At 36.9% G+C, this 20,694-nt stretch overlaps 1 protein-coding gene and 1 non-coding gene across 3 annotated transcripts in view; both read left to right on the top strand.

Annotated features, from left to right (window-relative positions):
• KPNA4 (karyopherin subunit alpha 4) overlaps positions 1-18,781 on the top strand; it is an 88,474-nt gene extending 69,693 nt beyond the window's left edge. For both annotated transcript variants that reach the window (XM_053599692.1, XM_053599691.1), the window contains exons 11-17: positions 27-158; positions 4,081-4,209; positions 5,552-5,656; positions 10,381-10,452; positions 12,072-12,234; positions 14,734-14,828; positions 16,805-18,781. In XM_053599692.1, the coding sequence (XP_053455667.1) occupies positions 27-158; positions 4,081-4,209; positions 5,552-5,656; positions 10,381-10,452; positions 12,072-12,234; positions 14,734-14,828; positions 16,805-16,903 (795 nt within the window). In that variant the 3' untranslated portion in view covers positions 16,904-18,781. The remainder of the gene's footprint in view (positions 1-26; positions 159-4,080; positions 4,210-5,551; positions 5,657-10,380; positions 10,453-12,071; positions 12,235-14,733; positions 14,829-16,804) is intronic.
• On the top strand, positions 4,425-4,749 carry LOC128593084 (small Cajal body-specific RNA 7). Its single transcript, XR_008382256.1, has one exon. It is a non-coding gene; the product is annotated as a small Cajal body-specific RNA 7 (non-coding RNA).
• Positions 18,782-20,694: the final 1,913 nt, after the last annotated feature.

The raw sequence follows: 20,694 nt of genomic DNA, 5'->3' as shown, positions 1-20,694 counted from the left end.
TATTTAAATTTTTATTTTATTCATAGATATTGGTAGATACAGTCTGGGCCCTGTCTTACCTTACTGATGCTGGCAATGAACAAATACAAATGGTAATAGATTCTGGAATAGTTCCTCATTTGGTTCCTCTGCTCAGTCACCAAGAAGTTAAAGTTCAGGTAAGTTTGTTCTTGATAAAATCATAAGTAGTTCTTACCACTAATTGCTTTAAGCGTGGCATTCAGTGGTGGATGATTTCAATAGTTAAAGTATATCCTTGGCTGGGAACATGGCTCACAGCTGTGATCTGAGCACTGTGGGAGGTACCTGTGGCTAGGAAGAGCTAGCCTGAGCGAGAGCAAGATCCCATCTCTACAAAAAAAAAAGGAAAAGGGTGGTGCCTGTGGCTCAATGGGTATGGCACTGGCCCCATATACCGAGGATGACAGGTTTGAACCTGGCCCCGGCCAAATTGCAACAAAAAAATAGCCGGTGTCGTGTTGGGTGCCTGTAGTCCCAGCTACTCGGGAGGCTAAGGCAAGAGAATTGCCTAAGCCCAGGATTTGGAGGTTACTTCAGGGTCACTTCAAGGCCACAGCACACTACTGAGGGCAATAAAGTGAGACTGTGTCTCAAAGGAAAAAATTAGCCAGATGGGGCAGCACACATCTGTAGTCCCAAACACTGAGGAGGCTGAATCAGGAGGAGCCCAGGAGTTTTGAGTTTGCAGTGGGGTATAATGACACCATTGTTCTCCAGCCTGGATGACAGAGCAAGATTCTGTTAATCAGTCATCCTTCTTAGAATAACAACATAACTGTGTTGGTAGTAAGATAACTACAATTTAACAAGAACTCCCTTTTCCCTGCCAAAAAGAAAAAAATGGGGATTCCATTGTAGATTATTGATTTCTAGCGTAGACCAGGGCAATTAACTGTAACAACTTGGATGGCATCTGTAACAAGTATTGACACTTTTATTTTTTCCTCTTTTGCTCTCTTACTCTTTCTCCCACCCCCAAACATTTAATCACTGGGGAGGTTCCGTTAACTTATCCATTTTGCTAGTATTGAGGTCAAGGTGTTGTACTGAAATGGGCTACTTAGGAGTTTCCTAAGTTGTTGCTTTTCCATTGTTTAAGCTTTTTTTTATATAATTTTTTTCTTTTATTATTTTTAAATTCTTCCACATGATTTTTATCCCAAAGAACCTCCATCTAGAAGAAACTAGAAAGAGAGGGTAAGAAGTTCACACAAATATTTTAAGCATTAATTAATAGTAGCATCAAACTATAGTGGTAAAGGGAGATGTACAGAGCTCTCCCTGCCTTTCTGAAGTAAATCGTGTATTTTAATCTGATGATGGTTTAGAGTCTGCAGAGTACAATAATAGCACAGGAAAACCTGCTAACCTGACTCACTAATCCTAACTGGATATCAAAATCAACTGTGTAGAACTTAAAGAAAAATATTTTTTAATTTCCCTTTCTAACCCCTAGAGACTCTGGGATATTTCCTAGAAACTTGAGCTTTAAAAGCTCTTTAGGTGATACTGATGTGAAGTTATAATAGAGACCCAGCACCTTTTTTTTTTTTTTTTTTTTTTGTAGAAACAGTCTCACTTTATGGCCCTCGGTAGAGTGCCGTGGCCTCACACAGCTCACAGCAACCTCAAACTCCTGGGCTTAAGCGATTCTCTTGCCTCAGCCTCCCAAGCAGCTGGGACTACAGGCGCCCGCCACAAGGCCCAGCTATTTTTTGGTTGCAGTTCAGCCGGGGCCGGGTTTGAACCCACCACCCTCGGTATATGGGGCCAGCGCCTTACCGACTGAGCCACAGGCGCCGCCTGAGACCCAGCACCTTAAAAGAAAGAGGGAACACTTAGCTAAATTCAGAAAGAACTGATTAATAGAATATTTATAGTCATTCAAGGGTATTTGTAACTAATTTTAAATATTCTCACTATATGTTTATCACTAAGGTTGTGGTACTCATGCCTTTGTACAGGATTTTGGTTTGTATTTTGTTCTTGATTTTTCAGAATGCATATTAGACTTCAGTGAGAACATAAGGCTTGGAATTTACCTTTAGCCAGTGCACAAGGAAAGTTCTGACTTTTCCTGATATCTAAGGGAGATTTTCTTAAACTTTGCAACTTCCATGCCATAATTTAGGAAAACAAAATAGTAAAATGAACCCTCATAGGTTTTCGCTGTGCACCCTACTCGTTCCCCAGATTGTTTTGACACAAATCCTATATACCATATCATGTTATGCAGCTTCCATTTCTAAAATATAAGGCAGTTTATCATAACCACACACTATTAATGCACTCTTAAAAACCTTAGTGTTAAATACCCACTCAGGATCCAGATTTTACTCGTTACCTCATTATCTTTTTGGACAATTTTACCAAATCAATATCCAGAGTCCACACAGTGCATGTGGTTGTTCTATGTTTTAAGTCTCTGTTACTTCGTAACTTTCTTCTCTTTTATTCTTTTTTCTTTCCCCTTTTAAATTTATTTGTCAAAGAAGCTGGGTTACTTTAAAACATTATTGAAGGGTGGCACCTGTGGCTCAGTGGGTAGGGCGCTGGCCCCCATATACCAAAGGGTGGTGGTTTCAAACCTGGCCCCAGCCAAACTGCAACAAAAAAATAGCCAGGCATTGTGGCAGGTGCCTGTAGTCCCAGCTACTTGGGAGGCTGAGGCAAGAGAATCTCCTGGGCCCGGGAGTTGGAGTTTGCTGTGAGCTGTGACGCAGTGGCACTCTACTGAAGGTGATAAAGTGAGACTCTGTCTCTAAAAAAAAATTATTGAAAAAAATTAAAGCCCAAAATAAATGGAAAGATATTTGTGTGTAGTGTTTAAATTATATTTTCTTTCTTTTTTGGGGGGGAGCAGAGTCCCACTTTGTCACCCTCAGTAGCGTAACGTAGCATCACAGCTTACAGCAACCTCAAACTCTTAGGCTCAAGCTATTCTTTTGCCTCAGCCTCCCAAATAGCTGGTACTACTGGCCCCTGCCACAATGCCCAGCAATATTACAGAGACAAGGTCTCGCTCTGCTCAGGCTGTTCTCAAACTCGGGAGCTCAGGCAATCCACACACCTCAGCCTCCCAGGGTACTAAGATTATAGGCGTGAGCCATGGCACCCGGTCTATACAATTTTAAATAAAAAAAAAAAAAAAAAAATTTATGCAGTGGAATATTATTTGTCCATGAAAAGGAATGAAGTACTGATACAAACTGTAACATCATGCTAAATGGAAGGAGCTAGACATAAAAGTACTTTTCAATTCCATTTATATGAAATGTCCAAAACAGGCAAATTCCACTTAACAGAAAATGACCTAATGCATCCACAGAGAAATAATTGGTAGTTCAAATTGTTACAATAGTGAAATCTCATTAAGTAGATTTCTGCTTTCCTGAAAGGTGGTATGTTTTCTTTTTTATTTTTTCAAGCATCAAATCTAAACTACTGTCTTTTATTTATCTATTTATTTTTATTTTTTGAGACACAGTCTCACTTTGTCACCCTCCGTAGAGTGCTATGGCATCACAGCTCATAGCAACCTCCAGCTCTTGGGCTTAAGTGATTCTTTTGCCTCAGCCTCCCAAGTAGCTGGGACTACAGGCACCGCCACCGCCACTACCACCACCACGCCTGGCTATTTGTTGTTGTTGTTGCTGCTGCTGCCATTGATGTTTTAGCTATCTTGGGCTGGATTCGAACCCACCAGCCTCAGTGTATATGGCTGGCGCCCAACCCACTGAGCTACAGGTACAGCCCTAAAGTACTGTCTTATTTTCTTTATGGCATCAATTACTGTGTAAAATTATTTTTCTTCTTTATTTATTGACTCTCCTTTTCTTACAATAACGTAAATTCCATAAGAGACGGAATTTGTGTGTCTGTCTTATTCCCACCTCTGTCTAGGTCAGTACCTGATACCAAGTGTTTGAAAAGGATAGATTCATTGGGATGGAAGAATGAGTGAATGAATATTTATCTTTTATAACCTGCCTAACATAACCTTTCATTAAGGAGTATTTCACATAGGACAGTATGTCATTAAATCTCTTTATATTTCAGACTGCTGCACTTAGAGCTGTGGGCAACATTGTTACTGGAACCGATGAGCAAACACAAGTAGTTTTGAACTGTGATGCTCTTTCACACTTCCCAGCACTCCTGACACATCCCAAAGAGAAAATAAATAAAGTAAGTATTCTTGAATCAAACTTCACAAATAGCATATAAAATACCAGCAGTTTTTATCTATAAAATTAGGATCTTAGAAATGTCTGTGAGATTATTACATTAATATTAATATTAAACTATCATTTAGACATCTAGGGAAATATTTCTTTATAACATGGATTAGTGTGTTTTTCATATATAAAAAAAACAATTGTAAAGTGCTGTTTTGGCTCTCTTGGAAATGATGAAATAGAGATAATTGGGTGTTGAATGTCGTGTGGCTGGAAGTTTTTAATATGTATGTTTAGTAGTTTTTAGTTAATATTTAATAGATACTAGAGATAGTGTGTGCACGCATGTGTGTGCTTGTGGCGGCTATGCCGAGGGGGCACTGATGGGTGATGCTGACATTGGAGTGCATCTGAGGCTGTTGTAGACGTAATGGGGGTCATTGATTACAACATTGCCAATGATTATAACCCAAGAACAGCTCACCTAATTAGCCGAACACCCTAAAATCTCTAACAGGTTCATGAAACATGGTCCTGTGATCTGATCCAACAGAGCCTAGTGTACATTAGCTAATACTGATATTTTTTAGAATAAAACTTGGTCACTAGTTTTTAAAAATAGAGAAGATGTTTGCCTCTAGTAAACTGATAAATTTAATAAATGTATTAAGTTTGGTAAGTTACAGTAATATCCTACATAGGATTTGAAGCAGATATTTTTGTCTTCTTTCATGCTAACTGTGGTTTCAGTATGCATTTATTATCTATGACACTTATAAAACACCTGGGATCACCACCGACTTGTCAAAAGTAGTACTACTGTGGTATAAAAAGTAACATAAAAAGATCATTGATGTAGACCAGTAAAGCAATAAATATCTAGTTTCTTGAGAGAAATGTTATGGTGAATGACTGTTAGAAGTACACTAAACCAATCCACTATTTTTTTATTTCTCCATAAATTGTGAATAATTTAAATTTATCTACTTTTGCTAGGACTATTAATCAAAATAATGAGGAAAGGACCCTTACAGTTTTAGGATTTGTGTTTGTATTATAGCTCATCAGTTCATTACTATTTATGAGCCAAGTTTCTTTTGAGTCACACTATTTGGGAGCAATGGTTTTAAGAATTCTTTAGAAGGGTTAATTTGTTGTGGCTTGGATTAGAATCATTAGCAGTTTCCCAAAGAAAATATGGAAAGGGGGTAGAGGAGTTGAGTTGCCTCAGATTTTTATTATCGCACTCATTCCATAATGAAATCATTTGGACAGATTAGTGAATTTTTTTTCGAGTTCAGACATAGATTATTTATTTTAATGAGAAATATTGAAAGACTCTTGTTCTGCAGGAAGCTGTGTGGTTCCTCTCTAACATCACTGCAGGAAATCAGCAGCAGGTTCAGGCAGTAATTGATGCCAATCTGGTACCAATGATAATACACCTTTTGGATAAGGTAAGAAAATCATCTTGTATGTGTCTGAGTAAGGAAAAAAGGATTTAAATCTAACAAATTATGTGAATATATACTTTCCTGTTTAATTAGAACCTTATAGTGGCATGAATACTACCGTAAAGTAATTTTATTTTTTTTTTTTTGAGACAGAGCCTCAAACTGTTGCCCTGGGTAGAGTGCTGTGGCATCACAGCTCACAGCATCCTTAAACTCTTGGGCTCAAGCAATTCTCTTGCCTCAGCCTCCCAAGTAGCTGGGACTGCAGGTATCTGCCACAACGCCCAGCTATTTTTTTGTTGTTGTGGTGGTGGTAGTTGTCATTGTTGTTTAGCAGGTCTGGGCCGGGTGTGAACCCACTAGGCCTGGTGTATGTGGCTAGCGCCCTAACCACTGAGCTAGGGGTGCTGAGCCAGTAAAGTAGTATTAATATTAAAAATTTTTGGACCTAAGTTCTTACATACAAAAACCTTGGGAGGAAGGGAACCTGGCCCTTTTTCTGGATCATTCTTTTGCCAAAATTGCTGTATCCTGGGACTTAGTAAAAATTATAATTATTACTAGTAATAAGTGTCTGTGTGTTATTCTAAGCACTGTACACATACCATGTATTATCTCAGATGATAAGCCTGTAAAGGTAGGGATTATCCCCATTCGACAGATGGAGAAACTGCTATATACAAATAAATGGCACAAAATTGAATAGCAAGTAAATATTCTATTAATTGTGTGCCATATCACCTCTCTTGCTCATAGTAGCATTTAGAAAAAACAGTTTACAATGTCAGTCATAGCAGGAGAATGCTTTATACTCCTCTATAATTAAAGGGACGTTATCCCAGTATCTTCTGTTCCTCCACATGTCCTGAAAATTGGTAGATCTAGTTTAGCTTTTTAGACAAGAATGAGTACTTCATGGATGACTCTGTACTTAACAATCATATCAGGAGACGTGTACTGTCCTAATCACTTCTAGTGATCTTAAGATTGATGAGCGATCTCTGGTGTCATCAGCCTATTCCAGTTGATGATTATACGGTAATCCATCAATCTTTCACGTACAGTTTTTAAGTCATTGTGGATGAGCATTGTCTGGATCCCTTGTTTCACTAGGAGTTGTAAATTGATGACTTTCTAATTCTTAACATTCTTTATATATTATTGGCCATAATTCTTTAGGAAATAGCTTTTCCTTTATCAACTATTGGTTACTCTGAAATAAAATTCAGAAGGCAAGATAAGTGTTTGATTCTTTCTCCTTACCAGTCATTTTATACTGGCATGGATCTCTAACAACCTTGAAAAGAGATCAGAGTGGATTTTTTTTTTCGCATCATTAGGAAATTATTAATTTTTAAATATATTTTGCAAGTTTTAGTTCACTTTAGTTGTTACTTTTTTTTGTTTGATTTTTGAAACGTAATCTTGCTCTCTTACACAGGCAGCATGCTATCACAGCTTGCTATCATAGCTTGTTGCAGCCTGGAACTCCTGGGCTTAATCGATCCTCAGCCTTCTGAGTAGCTGAGACTACAGGCACATGCTACCACACTGAGCCTAATACTTTTTTTACTGTTTGGTTTTGTTTTGTTTTGTTTTGTTTTGTTTTAAATGGATCTTGCTTTCTTGGCCAGGCTAGTCTTGAGCTCCTGCAGGCAGTCTTCCTACCTTGGCCTTCCAAAGTGCTGGAATTACAGGCATTAGCCATCACTGCACCACACCCAGCCTAGTTATTCTTTTTGAAAACCTAAGTTTCCCTCACCAATGGGAACCTCTTAAAGTTGGTGCCTATATCTTTATTATATCCCCTAGTAGTTTTTGATGACATGATTTCTAGGCATATCTTGTATGTCTTCTGACCTAGAGCTGGAGTGAACCATTTTTCTAGGGTATCTTGATTGATTTTTGTAGGGAATGGTATTTAAGGATCATAATTTAGGTGTAAGGGTGGATTATTTTATAAGGTTGTCATTGTTTCTAAACCAGAACAAACAAAATAAATGGTAGGTATTTTTATGGTAAAGAATGATGAGTTCAAGAACATGAGAATTCAGGCGGCGCCTGTGGCTCAATGAATAGGGCACCGGCCCCATGTACCAGAGTTGGTGGGTTCAAACCTGGCCTAGGCCAAAAACTGCCAAAAAAAAAAAGAACCTGAGAATTCATTAGAGATAAATCAAGAATGAAAAGTTATCAAATACTGGCTTCGTGCCTGTAGCATAGTGGTTACAGCATTGGCCACATGCACCGAGGGTGGCGGGTTCAAACCCAGTCTGGGCCAGCTAAACAACAATGACAACTGCAACAACAACAACAAAATAGTCAGGTGTTATTGGTGGGCTCCTGTAGTCCCCAGGTTCGCTTGAGCTCAGGAGTTTGAGGTTGTTGTGAGCTGTGAAGCCACTGCACTCTACCAAGGGCAACAAGGTGAGACTGTCTCAAAAAAAAAAAAAGAAAGAAAGAAAAGTTACCAAATATTACTGGATATTTTAGATATCAGGGTTTTAAAAAAAAATTTTTTTTTTATTTTTATGTATTCATCTCTTTTCTCTGAAAATCTTCCTAAAACCATGAACTTATGATATATAGAGAGCTATAGATATATATCAGTATATATTATTTTTAGGTACATCATTGATGACATGTACTAAAGACAAAAACCCTGCTGATTTTCAGCATTAAGAGATGCAAATATAAAAAAAATCAAAATAACAAGATCATATTGCCACTAACAACATGGCTATTGAATGTACTTTTAAGATTTCTTTGAGGTAATTTTGTTTTTAGGATATAGTCTGTCAATGATGTTCTTAAGAATAATGTCATTTTTATAGAGAGCTTCCTTATTCGTTGTTTTTTTCCTACATAGCACTGCATTGTATGGCTATACTACAGTATATTCAGTCAATCTGTTATTGATAACATTTGAGATGTCTCCAGTGTTTTGCTGTTAAATTGTACTTTAAAGGCCAGGCATGGTGTCTCGTGCCTAATTCTAGCACACTCTGGAAGGCTAAGGTAGGAGGATTTCTTGAGCTCAGGAGTTCAAGACCAGCCTGAGCAAGATCAAGACCCTATCTCTACTAAAAAAAAAAAAAAAAAAAACTAGCCAAGCATTGGGTCCCAGTTACTCAGGAGGCTGAGGCAGGAGCATTGCTTAAAACCAAGAGTTCAAGGTTACAGTGAGCTATCTATGATGAAGCCACTGCACACCAGGCAGGGCAACAGAGGGATACTCGGATAACTCTGTACCAAAAAAAAAAGACTCTAGAGAATAGCTTGTGGTTGGGTCTGGTGCTTCAGGTCTAATCCCAACACTTCGATAGGCTAAGGCAGGAGGAATGCCTGAGGCCAGGGGTTTGAAACCAACCTGGGCCAACAAAGCAAGACCCCATTTCTAAAATTTTGAAAATGAGCTGGACATGTGACACACACCTATAGTCCCAGCTACTCAGAAGGCTGAGCCAGGAGAGTAGCTTGAGACCAGAAGTTTAAGGTGCAAGGAGCTGTTATCATGCCACCACACTCAAGCCTGGGTGACAGAGTGAGGGTCTAAAAAATTTTTTTGGCCCAGTTATATTGGGGATTACTGGATTAATAGATAAATGTCTATGTAAATTTTACCATTTTAATGCCAGTTCCTTTCTGTAAAGATAGCATTTTGTACTCCTACCTGGCCTGGGCCCGTTAACCAACAATGACACTTGGAACAAAATATAGCTGGGCAATGTGGCAGGTAACTGTAGTCCCAACTACTTGGGAGGCTGAGGCAAGAGAATTACTTGAGCCCAGGAGTTTGAGGTTGCTGTGAGCTGTGACGTTATAGCACTCCACTGAGGGCGACATAATGAGACTCTGTCTCAAAAAAGAAAAAAGATACAGCACGTGGATTTCATTTATTTGTATGTTTTGTCTTAATATATCATAAGCATTTTTCTAGGTTGCTAGTCTTGTTAATATTTAATAGCTGCTTAGGGGCGGCGCCTGTGGCTCAAAGGAGTAGGGCGTGTTGGCCCCATATACCGGAGGTGGTAGGTTCAAACCCAGCCCTGGCCAAAAACCTGGAAAAAAATAAATAAATAAATAAAAAATAGCAGCTTATTATTTAATTCAGTAGATTTACTGTTATAAGTCAGTTATACCTGTTGAAAATTTTAGTTGCTTTTACTTTTTGGCTATCATGATGCAGCTCTGACTATATATACAATAACATATGATATTTATTCTAAATAATTTTCTTGGTAAATTCTCAAAAGTGAGATTACAGAGTTTTACATATTATGACTTTTAAAGTGATTTTTAAATTTTTTTTATATTTGAAAGACAATATTTAACATTTCTGTCACAGTTTCATTAATGGTGAAGGGTATTAACGTTTTTTAAAGTTTGTGTTTAAGAGAATCCGTTACTTTAATTTGACTCTGATTATCATGATATGGTAAATTTTTCAAATTTTTTCAAATTTCATTTATCTTACTAACTTCAGTTAATCTGATATTATTAAACAGTAATCTTAAGCCAATTTTTTTCTAGGAATCTCCACATGTTCAGGGTAGATTGAATATAGTTCAAAGTTTTATCATAATGAGTAAAAATCACATATGTATGTAGAAAGACTAGGTGGAAATCTGGGGAAATACACATTTGGAAAATTATTTCAGGAAACATTTTTTTCCAGTTAACCCTTCATTGCAGTTCACATAGTCTGTTGCTTTGCTTTTTTACAGGGGGATTTTGGCACTCAGAAAGAAGCCGCTTGGGCCATAAGTAACTTAACAATTAGTGGAAGGAAAGATCAAGTAAGTTGTGCTTTTATTTAGTCTTCAAAACTGGGAAAAATATAAGTATAGGTAATCCTGAGGTTTAAAGTAATTTTTATAATTTAAAATATTAGCGAGGTAAAAGCTATTCTGTGACTTTTTTCACACAGAAATACACTTTGACTTCCTTCAGTCATATATCATAGAAGAGAATTATTCTTTCCAATATGTTGGTGTACAAAATTTTTCCTATCTATGGTAAAATTGACTCGCCTGTAATGAATGTATGTGGGGGTAGTTTTTTTAACAGTGTTAAGAAAGAACAGATTTTTAGGTTAATATGGCGGAAGGAAACTGACTCACATATTCTCATAGATTGTTCTAACAACACAAAGTACAAAACAGTAATTAACCACAAACAAATTCATCATTATTAGCAAACCAAACGAAGAATTAAGCTAAACCATATGTCTAGGACTAGGAACTAGGGTAAGGAAGGTGAGGTGGCTAGGGTCTAAAATGTAAGTAGGCACTCACTGTTAGGGTCTGTCAGGTGACAAGCTTAACTGCCAACTGACAAAGGAACGTAATGTTGAAGGGCTCAAATCTGTTTCTCAGAGTAGGTAAAAAGAGTGAATTTAGAACTGAGTAACAGTGAATTGACGACTGTGACAAGCTGTTGACTAGTAGTGATCAGTGAATCCACGTACACATGAATATAAAAAAAAAAGAAATGGAAATAATAACTAACAAGTGTGAGCTCTGTGTAGTGGCTCATCACACTTGTAATTCCACATTTGGAAGGCCGAGGCTGGTGGATTGCCTGAGCTCATGAGTTCAAGACAAGCCTGAGGAAGAGTGAGACCTCATCTCCAAAAATAGCCGGGTGTTGTAACAGACACCTTTAGTCCCAGCTACTTGGGAGGCTGAGGCAAAAGAATCACTTGAGCCCAAGAGTTTGAGGTTGCTGTGAGCTGACACCACAGCACTGTACCGAGGGCGACACAGTAAAACTGTGTCTCAGAAAAAAAGAACATATTATGAAAATCATAGAATGGTGAATTGAGAGGTACCCAGGTATGTGAGAGTAGTAAGTATTCAGGGTATAGTGCCTGGATGCTGTCACATTAAACCACTGTAGTTTTCTATTATTTATTTTTTACCAATACTCCTAGTTGATAATTTGGCAGACATTGGTTTTTTAAAAATAGCATTTCAGCCTGCATTAATAGCCTCTTTAACTGATTTCATAATTTCTTGCTATTAAAGGGGAAAGGATCTTTTAAGAAGATCTTTTTGTTGTTGTTCATGAGTTGGGAGAATCTGTGAGTCAGTTTCTTTCTGCCATATTAACCTAAAAAGTCTGTTCTTTTTCTTAATGGGATTAAGAAGGTACATTTTTTTTATGGTAGAGATGTTTATCATGAAGTTAAATGACTCCTTCATTTTCACTTAAGTTTCTTTTTTTCTTGAATTTAGGGGGAGAAAACTAAATATAAATGAAAAAGAGGTTAGATTTATAGTATAGACTCGCTTAACATGGGACAAATTAGGTCATGTTTCCATGCTTAAAATTTCTAAGTCAGATTATTCCAGTGAGAAAACATGGCACATAAAGTTCACCCCATTTTATTTTTTATGTTGTTTTTATTCTTCAGGTGGCCTACCTTATCCAACAAAATGTTATCCCACCTTTTTGCAACTTGCTGACTGTAAAAGATGCACAAGTTGTGCAAGTAGTACTCGATGGATTAAGTAATATATTAAAAATGGCTGAAGATGAGGCAGAAACCATAGCCAATCTTATAGAAGAATGTGGTGGTAAGTTTACTGTGAGCTGTTATTCCACATTGTAATGTTCGTTGTGTAACTACCTTTTATTTTCTGACTAATAAAACACTTGTGTATTTTTCTGTCTTAGATAATCAAGTAACAAAACAAAGTAAATACTATAATCAGTATGTACAGTCCTGCTCAGCCTCTTGCATATGCTTAGGTAACTGAATTGCTGTCATATATTAAACAGCCACTGTGCTAAGATATTGGGAAGACAGTGGTAAACAAGACACAGTCCTTGCTCTCAAGGCATATAGTCTAGTCTTAAAGATAAATATGAACTGATTTAATGTGCTAATTACCCTAATAGAAATGTACAGCAAAATGGGATGCCTAATCCATCCTGGAAGAAGCAGGAAGTGACACCTGAGCTGGATTTTGAGAGATGAATAAGGATTAATAAAGTAAAAAGGGATGAAAGGTGTTCCAGGCAGAAATAACACCATGAGCAAAGTCTGAGGTGAGAAATAGCATTCAGCAAATTGTAAGTAGTTTAGCATTGCTGAATCACAAAATATGGGATAGATTCTGCCAGGAGATAAAGCTAGAGAAGTAGCCAGTAACCAGACTGCTGGAAAGTCTTACAGGCTTTGCAGCACAGGGAGTGCTTTTTGTCTGTAGGGTAGTCGTTTCCAAATCTGGCCATGTGACAGAGCCACCTAGAATGTTAACAATGTGTAGTCACTTCACCTCTTAAAGTTCATGTGTAGACAAAATATGGAAGTCTTAAATGTGGCTGTGGAACAGAATCTAAATGTTTATCAATCTGGATAAGCATAAAAGTAAAGGTGTTTCTGATAAGTCAAGAAGTGAATGAAAGAGAGGTAACTGCAAGAGGAAGAGAACTGGTCTCTTTTAAGTGGGAGAGTTAAGAAGCTTGAAAATTAATCTAACAAGAGATCTATTTATTAAAGCAACTAATAGAAGAACAAAAAATCATAACTGTCCAGTTAAGAACAAAAGGTGGAGAATAGAGCTAGGAACTAATTAGAGAGTAAGTACCAGAAAAATTAACATGTGTAATTGATTATTTTTACTATTAGATTTTTCTTACCATGTAAACATTTTAATTTTTCATAATGTTTTATCTTCATATATTAAAATAAAAATGCGGGTTCTTTAGCATTTTCTACCTCACTTGGAGGTAAGACCCAGGAATCTGTATTTCATAAGCTCCCCAGTGGATTCTGCCATAGGATGACAGGGGAGTAGCACATTCAGATGGAACACAGCTGTCTGGGGAATGGGGCCTTTGGAGGCAAGGAAGCCAGTGGGAGAGTATATAGTGGTCAGGCCACAATAAATGAAGAGCAATGATAGTAGAGATGAAGGGGAGGTGACAAGAGTCAAGAAATGGATAGACTTTTGAGGTTTTTGAGATTCCATTGTAGGATATGAAAAGAAAGCAGAACTTGGGCTTTCTCTCAGACTTCAAGCTGTTGTTGACTATCACCAAGTAAGAATACAATCATAGTACATTCTAAATGAGGAAGGCGAATAATAAATTGTGTTTTTAGACAGTTTGAGTTGTATGTGCCTGTGAAATGCCCTGGTGGAATTCTCATGCAAATGTTTGAATTTTATGCATGTGAAGGAGGCTCAGAGGAGAAGTGAAGCTGTAGATTCGAAAGTCCTCAGCCTACATTTAGTACCTAACTTGTTAGTGGAAGGATCATCAAAATGATAGTATATAGAGTGAGATATGAACCCAAGGTAACTTCCTCCATTTAAGGAATGGATAGAGGAAGAACACTCATGAAGAGGCTATTTCCCTTTGTTTCAGAGACCTTAAAATTATTTCCCCTTTAAAGTAAAACAAGGTCAGATTTGCATATTAACAAGTTGAGTGTGTGTGTGTATACATATACATATACGTGTGTATATATGTATATACACACTATCTTTAATGTTTCTGCATATGATTTATTAAGCTCAGTGTTCACAGGGAAATTCTCTTTTCCCATGAAATACTGTATTTGACCTTGATCATTTTCTAGTATACTTAATAGGTATCTTAGCATCATATTTATTAATCACGAATATCTTAATTTTTTTATTCACACATGCTCACTAGAACAACTTGGCGGATATTAGAAAGTGGGAAGATTCTGCTTTTTACTTTTAACAAACAAAAGCAATTTTACATGTTATAATTCTTTATAAACATTGGTTATGTATTATTCTGAATAGATAGAAGTCCCAGTGCCTTTTTTATACAATTACATGCAGTTAAACACTCCAGTTGTTAATTTTTTCAGTTACTAATTTTTAAAGATAAATACATTGTATCTTTATGCATAAAATCTTTTTATATTTAAGTTACACCTTTAGAATAGATTTCTAAAAATTGTAATCCAAAGAGCTTCAGTCCAAAACTGGATTATATGTAGTCCAAAATTGGACTATATGTGTTGTCAAGATTATTTTAACTTGTCACTACTTTTTAAATATTACAATTGTTTCACTTCATAAAATTTCTTGCAGGTCTGGAGAAAATTGAACAACTTCAAAATCATGAAAATGAAGACATCTACAAATTGGCCTATGAGATCATTGACCAGTTCTTCTCTTCAGATGATGTATTTAATAATTTTATATTTTTCTTAGTTTTATATTTAAACTTAAGTTTGGATGAAATAGTAGAGTAAGCTAGAGGATATTCGTGTATGTATTATTTTGGAATAGAATTAAAATGAATGTATGATAGTAATGTCACTTTGGAAACATAATTATTTCAATGTTTTTAAATCCCTTAAGGATATATTAGCTCTAATGGCAGAAAAATGAGGATTTTTTTATACAGGGTTAAGTGAGGCCGCATTTTCACTGTATGTATTTATCGGTCTCATTCTTTTTTAAATTTTTAATAATATCACATGTTTATAGACAAAACAGGAATGCTAGTATATCCTGTATTACATTCTTCATGACAATAGTTAATCTACACTTAAATGTATTGCCACTATTATTTTTATTTCATCACCAAAACCAAATATGAAGATAATAAGTAGATAAAATAAATCATTGAAAAAGATAAGGCACTATACAGTTAAGATACAGTATGCTAAATAAAATATCTTCAGATTGTCGATAGGTAGTAGAAATTTTAGTGTGCCTCTTTGGAAAAGTAAATCTAAAATTAAAGCCCTTGCTCCTAATAACCTTATAATAGTTAACGAGCCACCAATGGATTTCTTGAATTATTTCTTAACTTTAAAAAAAAAAATGAATCTTATACTAGATCCTTTTCCACATTATTAAAAGAGAATGGAATGTGACTGTGTTAAGCGTCTGTGGCTTGACCATTGGCCTGATAAGGACAATACTAGGAAAGATTTCCTTCCAGATGTCCAGTGTCAGTTAAATAAGTCAGAAGAGCTGTATTATTTTAAAGGTGGTTTTAATCACATGCCTTCAATTTAGATTTTTTTGGAAATCCTAATTTGCAATGTGATGACTAATTGCTGCAATAAGTTAACACAGACTTGGGATTTCTAGTACCCCAACATCCAGTTCTCTGTTCCTGTCTTACATTGTGCAAAGATTAATTCAGATGATGTTATAGGCTCTACACTGTAGCTGTGTAATTCTGTAGAATTTCAAAAGAACCTTTTGGTAAAGCATGTAGAATATTATTTATTCATTATTAACAGAACTGTTATAGGTTGAGTATCCCTTACCTGAAGTGCTTGGTACTAGAAGTGTTTCACAGATTTTTCATTTTTTAGAATTTTAGAATATTTGCATTATATTTACCAGTTGAGCATTCCTAATCCAGGATTCAAAATGCCCATTGGAATGTTATTGGTACTCAAAAAGTTTCAGATTTTGGACCTTTTCAAATTAGGGATATTCAGACTGTATTTTATTATTTTAAGTCCAAATACCATTTGTTTCCAATTGCTATTTGTTAAACAAAGATTACATTTACTTTGCAAAACTGGTGGCATTAACGTTTTTGTCGCCAACGTTACCCAAGTACAAAGGATATTGTGGTGAGTACCAATGTGTACCCTCTCAACTTGAGACTAGGACCATCTCCAATGGATTACTGCACTTTCATTCTTCTGGAAGATGTCCAGCTTGTGGATTCTCTTAAGTATCTTATTATTTTGGCATCCCTTAAGAAAAAGCCTTTAGAAGGTAGTTCTGCTTTCTTTTTTTTGTAGAGACAGAGTCTCACTTTATGGCCCTCAGTAGAGTGCCGTGGCCTCACACAGCTCACAGCAACCTCCAACTCCTGGGCTTAAGCAATTCTCTTGCCTCAGTTTCCCGAGTAGCTGGGACTACAGGCGCCCGCCGCAACGCCCAGCTATTTTTTGGTTGCAGTTCGACCGGGGCCGTGTTTGAACCCGCCACCCTCGGTATATGGGGCCAGCGCCTTACCGACTGAGCCACAGGCACTGCCAGTTCTGCTTTCTAAAGGATGGTAGGACAGTGTTGGCACTTCTTTCTTGTACTAAAGAAGGGTAATGTTATTTATATACATAATATACTTTAAAAGTAATCATCACACTTTTTCTTACCTTTTTTTTTTTTTTTTTTTTTTGCCTAGATTGATGAAGATCCCAGCCTTGTTCCAGAGGCAATTCAAGGTGGAACATTCGGTTTCAATTCATCTGCCAATGTACCAACAGAAGGGTTCCAGTTTTAGAAAGATGTTGTGGAAGTTAGGTACAATGCAGCACTGAGATATATATATATATATACATATATATAAAAAGGTTTGATCCATCAAGCTTGGCTCATGGGATCTGCTGCTGCATTAAATCGGGAAAGAAAATGTGAAGATTTCATTTGGAATCACAGAAAATGCCCAAATGAGGTCAAGATGGCGAGTGGGTGCGAGTGAGAATGAGTGGCAAAATGTAACGAAAACTTTACATGAATGCTTATTTAGGTTGTTCAAAGTAAAAAGGGCTACAGGTCACAGATCTTCAGTGCCTGAGAAGGAACATTGACTTACTCTTTATCAATTGAGGAGAAAGTGCAGTACTGTCATCTTCAAGCCTTGTAAGCATAAAAGAGAACAGGATGCCCATATAAGTCAAAGGAAAATGAGCCCAGGCCTTGCTATGAAGCAATGTGTGAGTGGACAATGTTGAGTGAATGTCTGGCTCAGTGATGGAGAGCCAGGTTCATCTTTCAAATCTAGGGCTCTTCACTCATGAAGCAGACTCCTAGTCCTGGAGTGACTGTGTACGAGAGTGTGGTTGTGGTGCTGTATGTGAACGCATGCAAGCTTGATTCGCCTTCAGGGGGCTAACAAACCTAGTAAATCATCAAAATGAGATCCTAAGTGTTAATGTACACTGGACATGAAAACAAAGACCGGTTTAGCAGCAGACATTGGTTTACTCTGCAGCCTGTGTTTTCTATTTTCCCTCTTCCCTTTTCTCACCTCCCTCCCCCTTTTTTTAGTTTTTATTTACTTTACTTAGTATGGCTTTTTTTAGTTGCTTCTCAAGTCAGAAAACTTTTCAGGAAGGTTTCCCTGTGCATTTGCACCAGATGAATGTTTGATGCTATGAAAAGCTTTCCATATCATCAAAACTAATTTGTGTAGATTTTTGCATGAAAAAAATCATAAATTTCCCTCCAAATAGACTGTGTTGCAGTACACAAGTTGCCATAATAGTATAAAACAGTAAAATGTGCTTCAGAGGCCATCCTTTTCATTTTCAGAGATAACATAAAGATCTTTGCATGAGGTAAATCTACAGCATAGTTCATTTTTAGATTTTGTTGAGTCCTGTAAAGAAGAAGAAGAAAAAAGTTTCAGTTGTGGTAGAATACCGTGCTGTGTTTAAATGTTACTTGTTTTCAAACTTTGTTTTCTATGAAAATGATATGGAAACTTCTAAAATGGAATTTGGTGCATATGTACTGCTGAATAAAGACCGACGAAGAGGTTTGAGTAGATGTACAAATCAAGTAATGGTTTGAACACCTTTAATAATATGCCTAATCTGTTCAATTGTTTTAGAATCTTTTTATCTTAGATGTAGGCAGCCATGAACAATCTATTTTGAGCCACTTTAGGGAGAAAACTTTGTATTTTTAAAACTTGCATAAAAGTTATGCAAGTGGTTTTTATAAATTGGAATAATACCTCAGTTTTGAGGTCATGCACACTAAATTAAATGTGACATAAATTAATTTGTACAAAAAGAACTCTTTATAAGGTGGCTCATTGTAGGAAATCCTGTGCCTTCCCCTTTGAGCACAAGTGTTGCATGAACAACAGTTTGCTATAAGAAACATACCAGATTAGCCACCATTAGCATCTATATCTACTTTGTGTTTAAAAATCAACTGGTAATTCTGAAACACTGTAGAATGGATAAAAATTATTTTGTGATCATAACTCTTTGTTGAACTAGAGTATTTTTGCAGCATTCCTTGTCATCAGAAACATGGTTAAAATTTAAAACTAGAAGCAGCAGAAAACTAGCTTGTAAAATTTATCCAAGTAGAGTGCAGGCTAGGCTGTCTTGGGGAAATAAACATTAAAACTTAAAGCAATGTTTTACATGGGGTGTGTGTGTGTGGTGTGTGGATTTTTTTATATTAATGTAAATCCAGAGTATAATCCAATAGCTTATCCTAGCTTCTTGTCTAAGTTTTTACTTAGAACCAACGTAACAGAAGAAATTTCATAGGTTCTGTAATTTCAGTATGAACATACTAATATTTTAGCCCACTGAATGCGTTCATTTGACACCATATATGCTTCTGCTTTCTCCCTGTCCAAGCCAACGTGTTGACCTTCCTTCACTCTCCAGCAGAGTAGATTGAAAGAGACAAAGGAGCTGTGTTTTTAGTATTACTGTAACTTCAACAAATGGCTCCAAATGGTAGATTGCGTACAAGCGTGATTTTTACTGAAGGCTGTAGTTACTGCAAGGTGAACATAACAGCTTCGCATGATTTGTGTTTTTTAGTAAACAAAAATCTGATTCAAGTAAGCCTGTAAGCTTGTAGTAGGCCGAGTTATTTCATAGAATTACTCTTCTTACAAGGGCTAGCTGATAGTCTAAATATTTTATTTCTGAGCCGTGCCTGTGGCTCAAAGGAGTAGGGTGCCAGCCTCATATGCCGGAGGTGGCAGATTCAAGCCCAGCCCCGGCCAAAAACTTCCCCCCACCAAATAAATAAATAAATATATAAATATTTTATTTCTTCCTGTTGTCTCATATAGGACATTGATATTCTAGGAAGGACTTAATTGTTCAGCACAGTTAATAGTTCACCAGTTACCTGGTTTAAACACAACTCTTTTTCTTAATTCTCCAGTGATCTAGGAAATGGATTCATTTTTATATGCAGACCATTATTTCCGATGAGGAAAAAAAATGGAAGAATAAGCCTAATAAGCTAAATGTTCCTAATGAGCATTGAGCCCTTTGCAAATGCTATAAAAGTAAGAATATTATGTTAAAAGTGTGCAGGAAGCCCTAGCCTAAAATCTTTAAACATATTTCCTTTCTAATTTTCAACAACTTTAGTAACTATTGTGGTGAAATTAATACTTTACACAGTTCACTGGACCAAACCTTGAACATTTCTGTAATTGAAGCTATCCACTAATCATTAAAACTATATCAGGAAGAACTTGGAGGAGAGGATGTATCATTTAGTTTAGTTATGTTCTTTCCTCAATTCATTGGTTGAGGGTTTTTTGGTTTCTGAAAAGGTATAACTGGGTTTATTTGTCACATTGATGTAATACAAGCACCCTTTTTGGATTCTCCATTGCCTCAGTTCCCTCAAGGGAAATGTTACAAAATTTAAACTAAGTTTTGCTTTTAAAGACTAATTGCTGTGTAATTGTTTTATGCTTACCACAAACTTAGTATTTTTTTTTTTTTTTTTTTTTTTTTGTGGAGACAGAGTCTCACTGTACCGCCCTCGGGTAGAGTGCCGTGGCGTCACACGGCTCACAGCAACCTCTAACTCTTGGGCTTACGCGATTCTCTTGCCTCAGCCTCCCAAGCAGCTGGGACTACAGGCGCCCACCACAACGCCCGGCTATTTTTTTTTTTTTGTTGTTGCAGTTTGGCTGGGGCTGGGTTTGAACCCGCCACCCTTGGCATATGGGGCTGGCGCCCTACTCACTGAGCCACAGGCGCCACCCACAAACTTAGTATTTTAAAACACAACATGTGGGGTAGTGCCTGTGGCTCAAAGGAGTGAGGTGCTGGCCCCATATGCCAGAGGTGGCAAGTTCAAACCCAGCCCCGGCCAAAAACTGCAAAAAAAAAAAAAAACACAACATATGTTATTTCATAGTTACTTTAGGTCAGAAGTCCAGAAATGGTCTTCTGCTCCGGGTCTTACAAGGCTGCACAGGTGTCCGACAGAGCCCATTTCCTGGCAACTTGATTCTTCAAGACTTGTTGGATAGGCCAGGCACAGTGGCTCACACCTGTAATCCTAGCACTC

This window comes from Nycticebus coucang, chromosome 8 (genome assembly GCF_027406575.1).
Source record: "Nycticebus coucang isolate mNycCou1 chromosome 8, mNycCou1.pri, whole genome shotgun sequence".
NCBI lineage: Eukaryota > Metazoa > Chordata > Mammalia > Primates > Lorisidae > Nycticebus > Nycticebus coucang.
The sequence above is the reverse complement of the archived record's forward strand: the minus strand, read 5'-3'. Positions and strand labels throughout refer to the sequence as shown.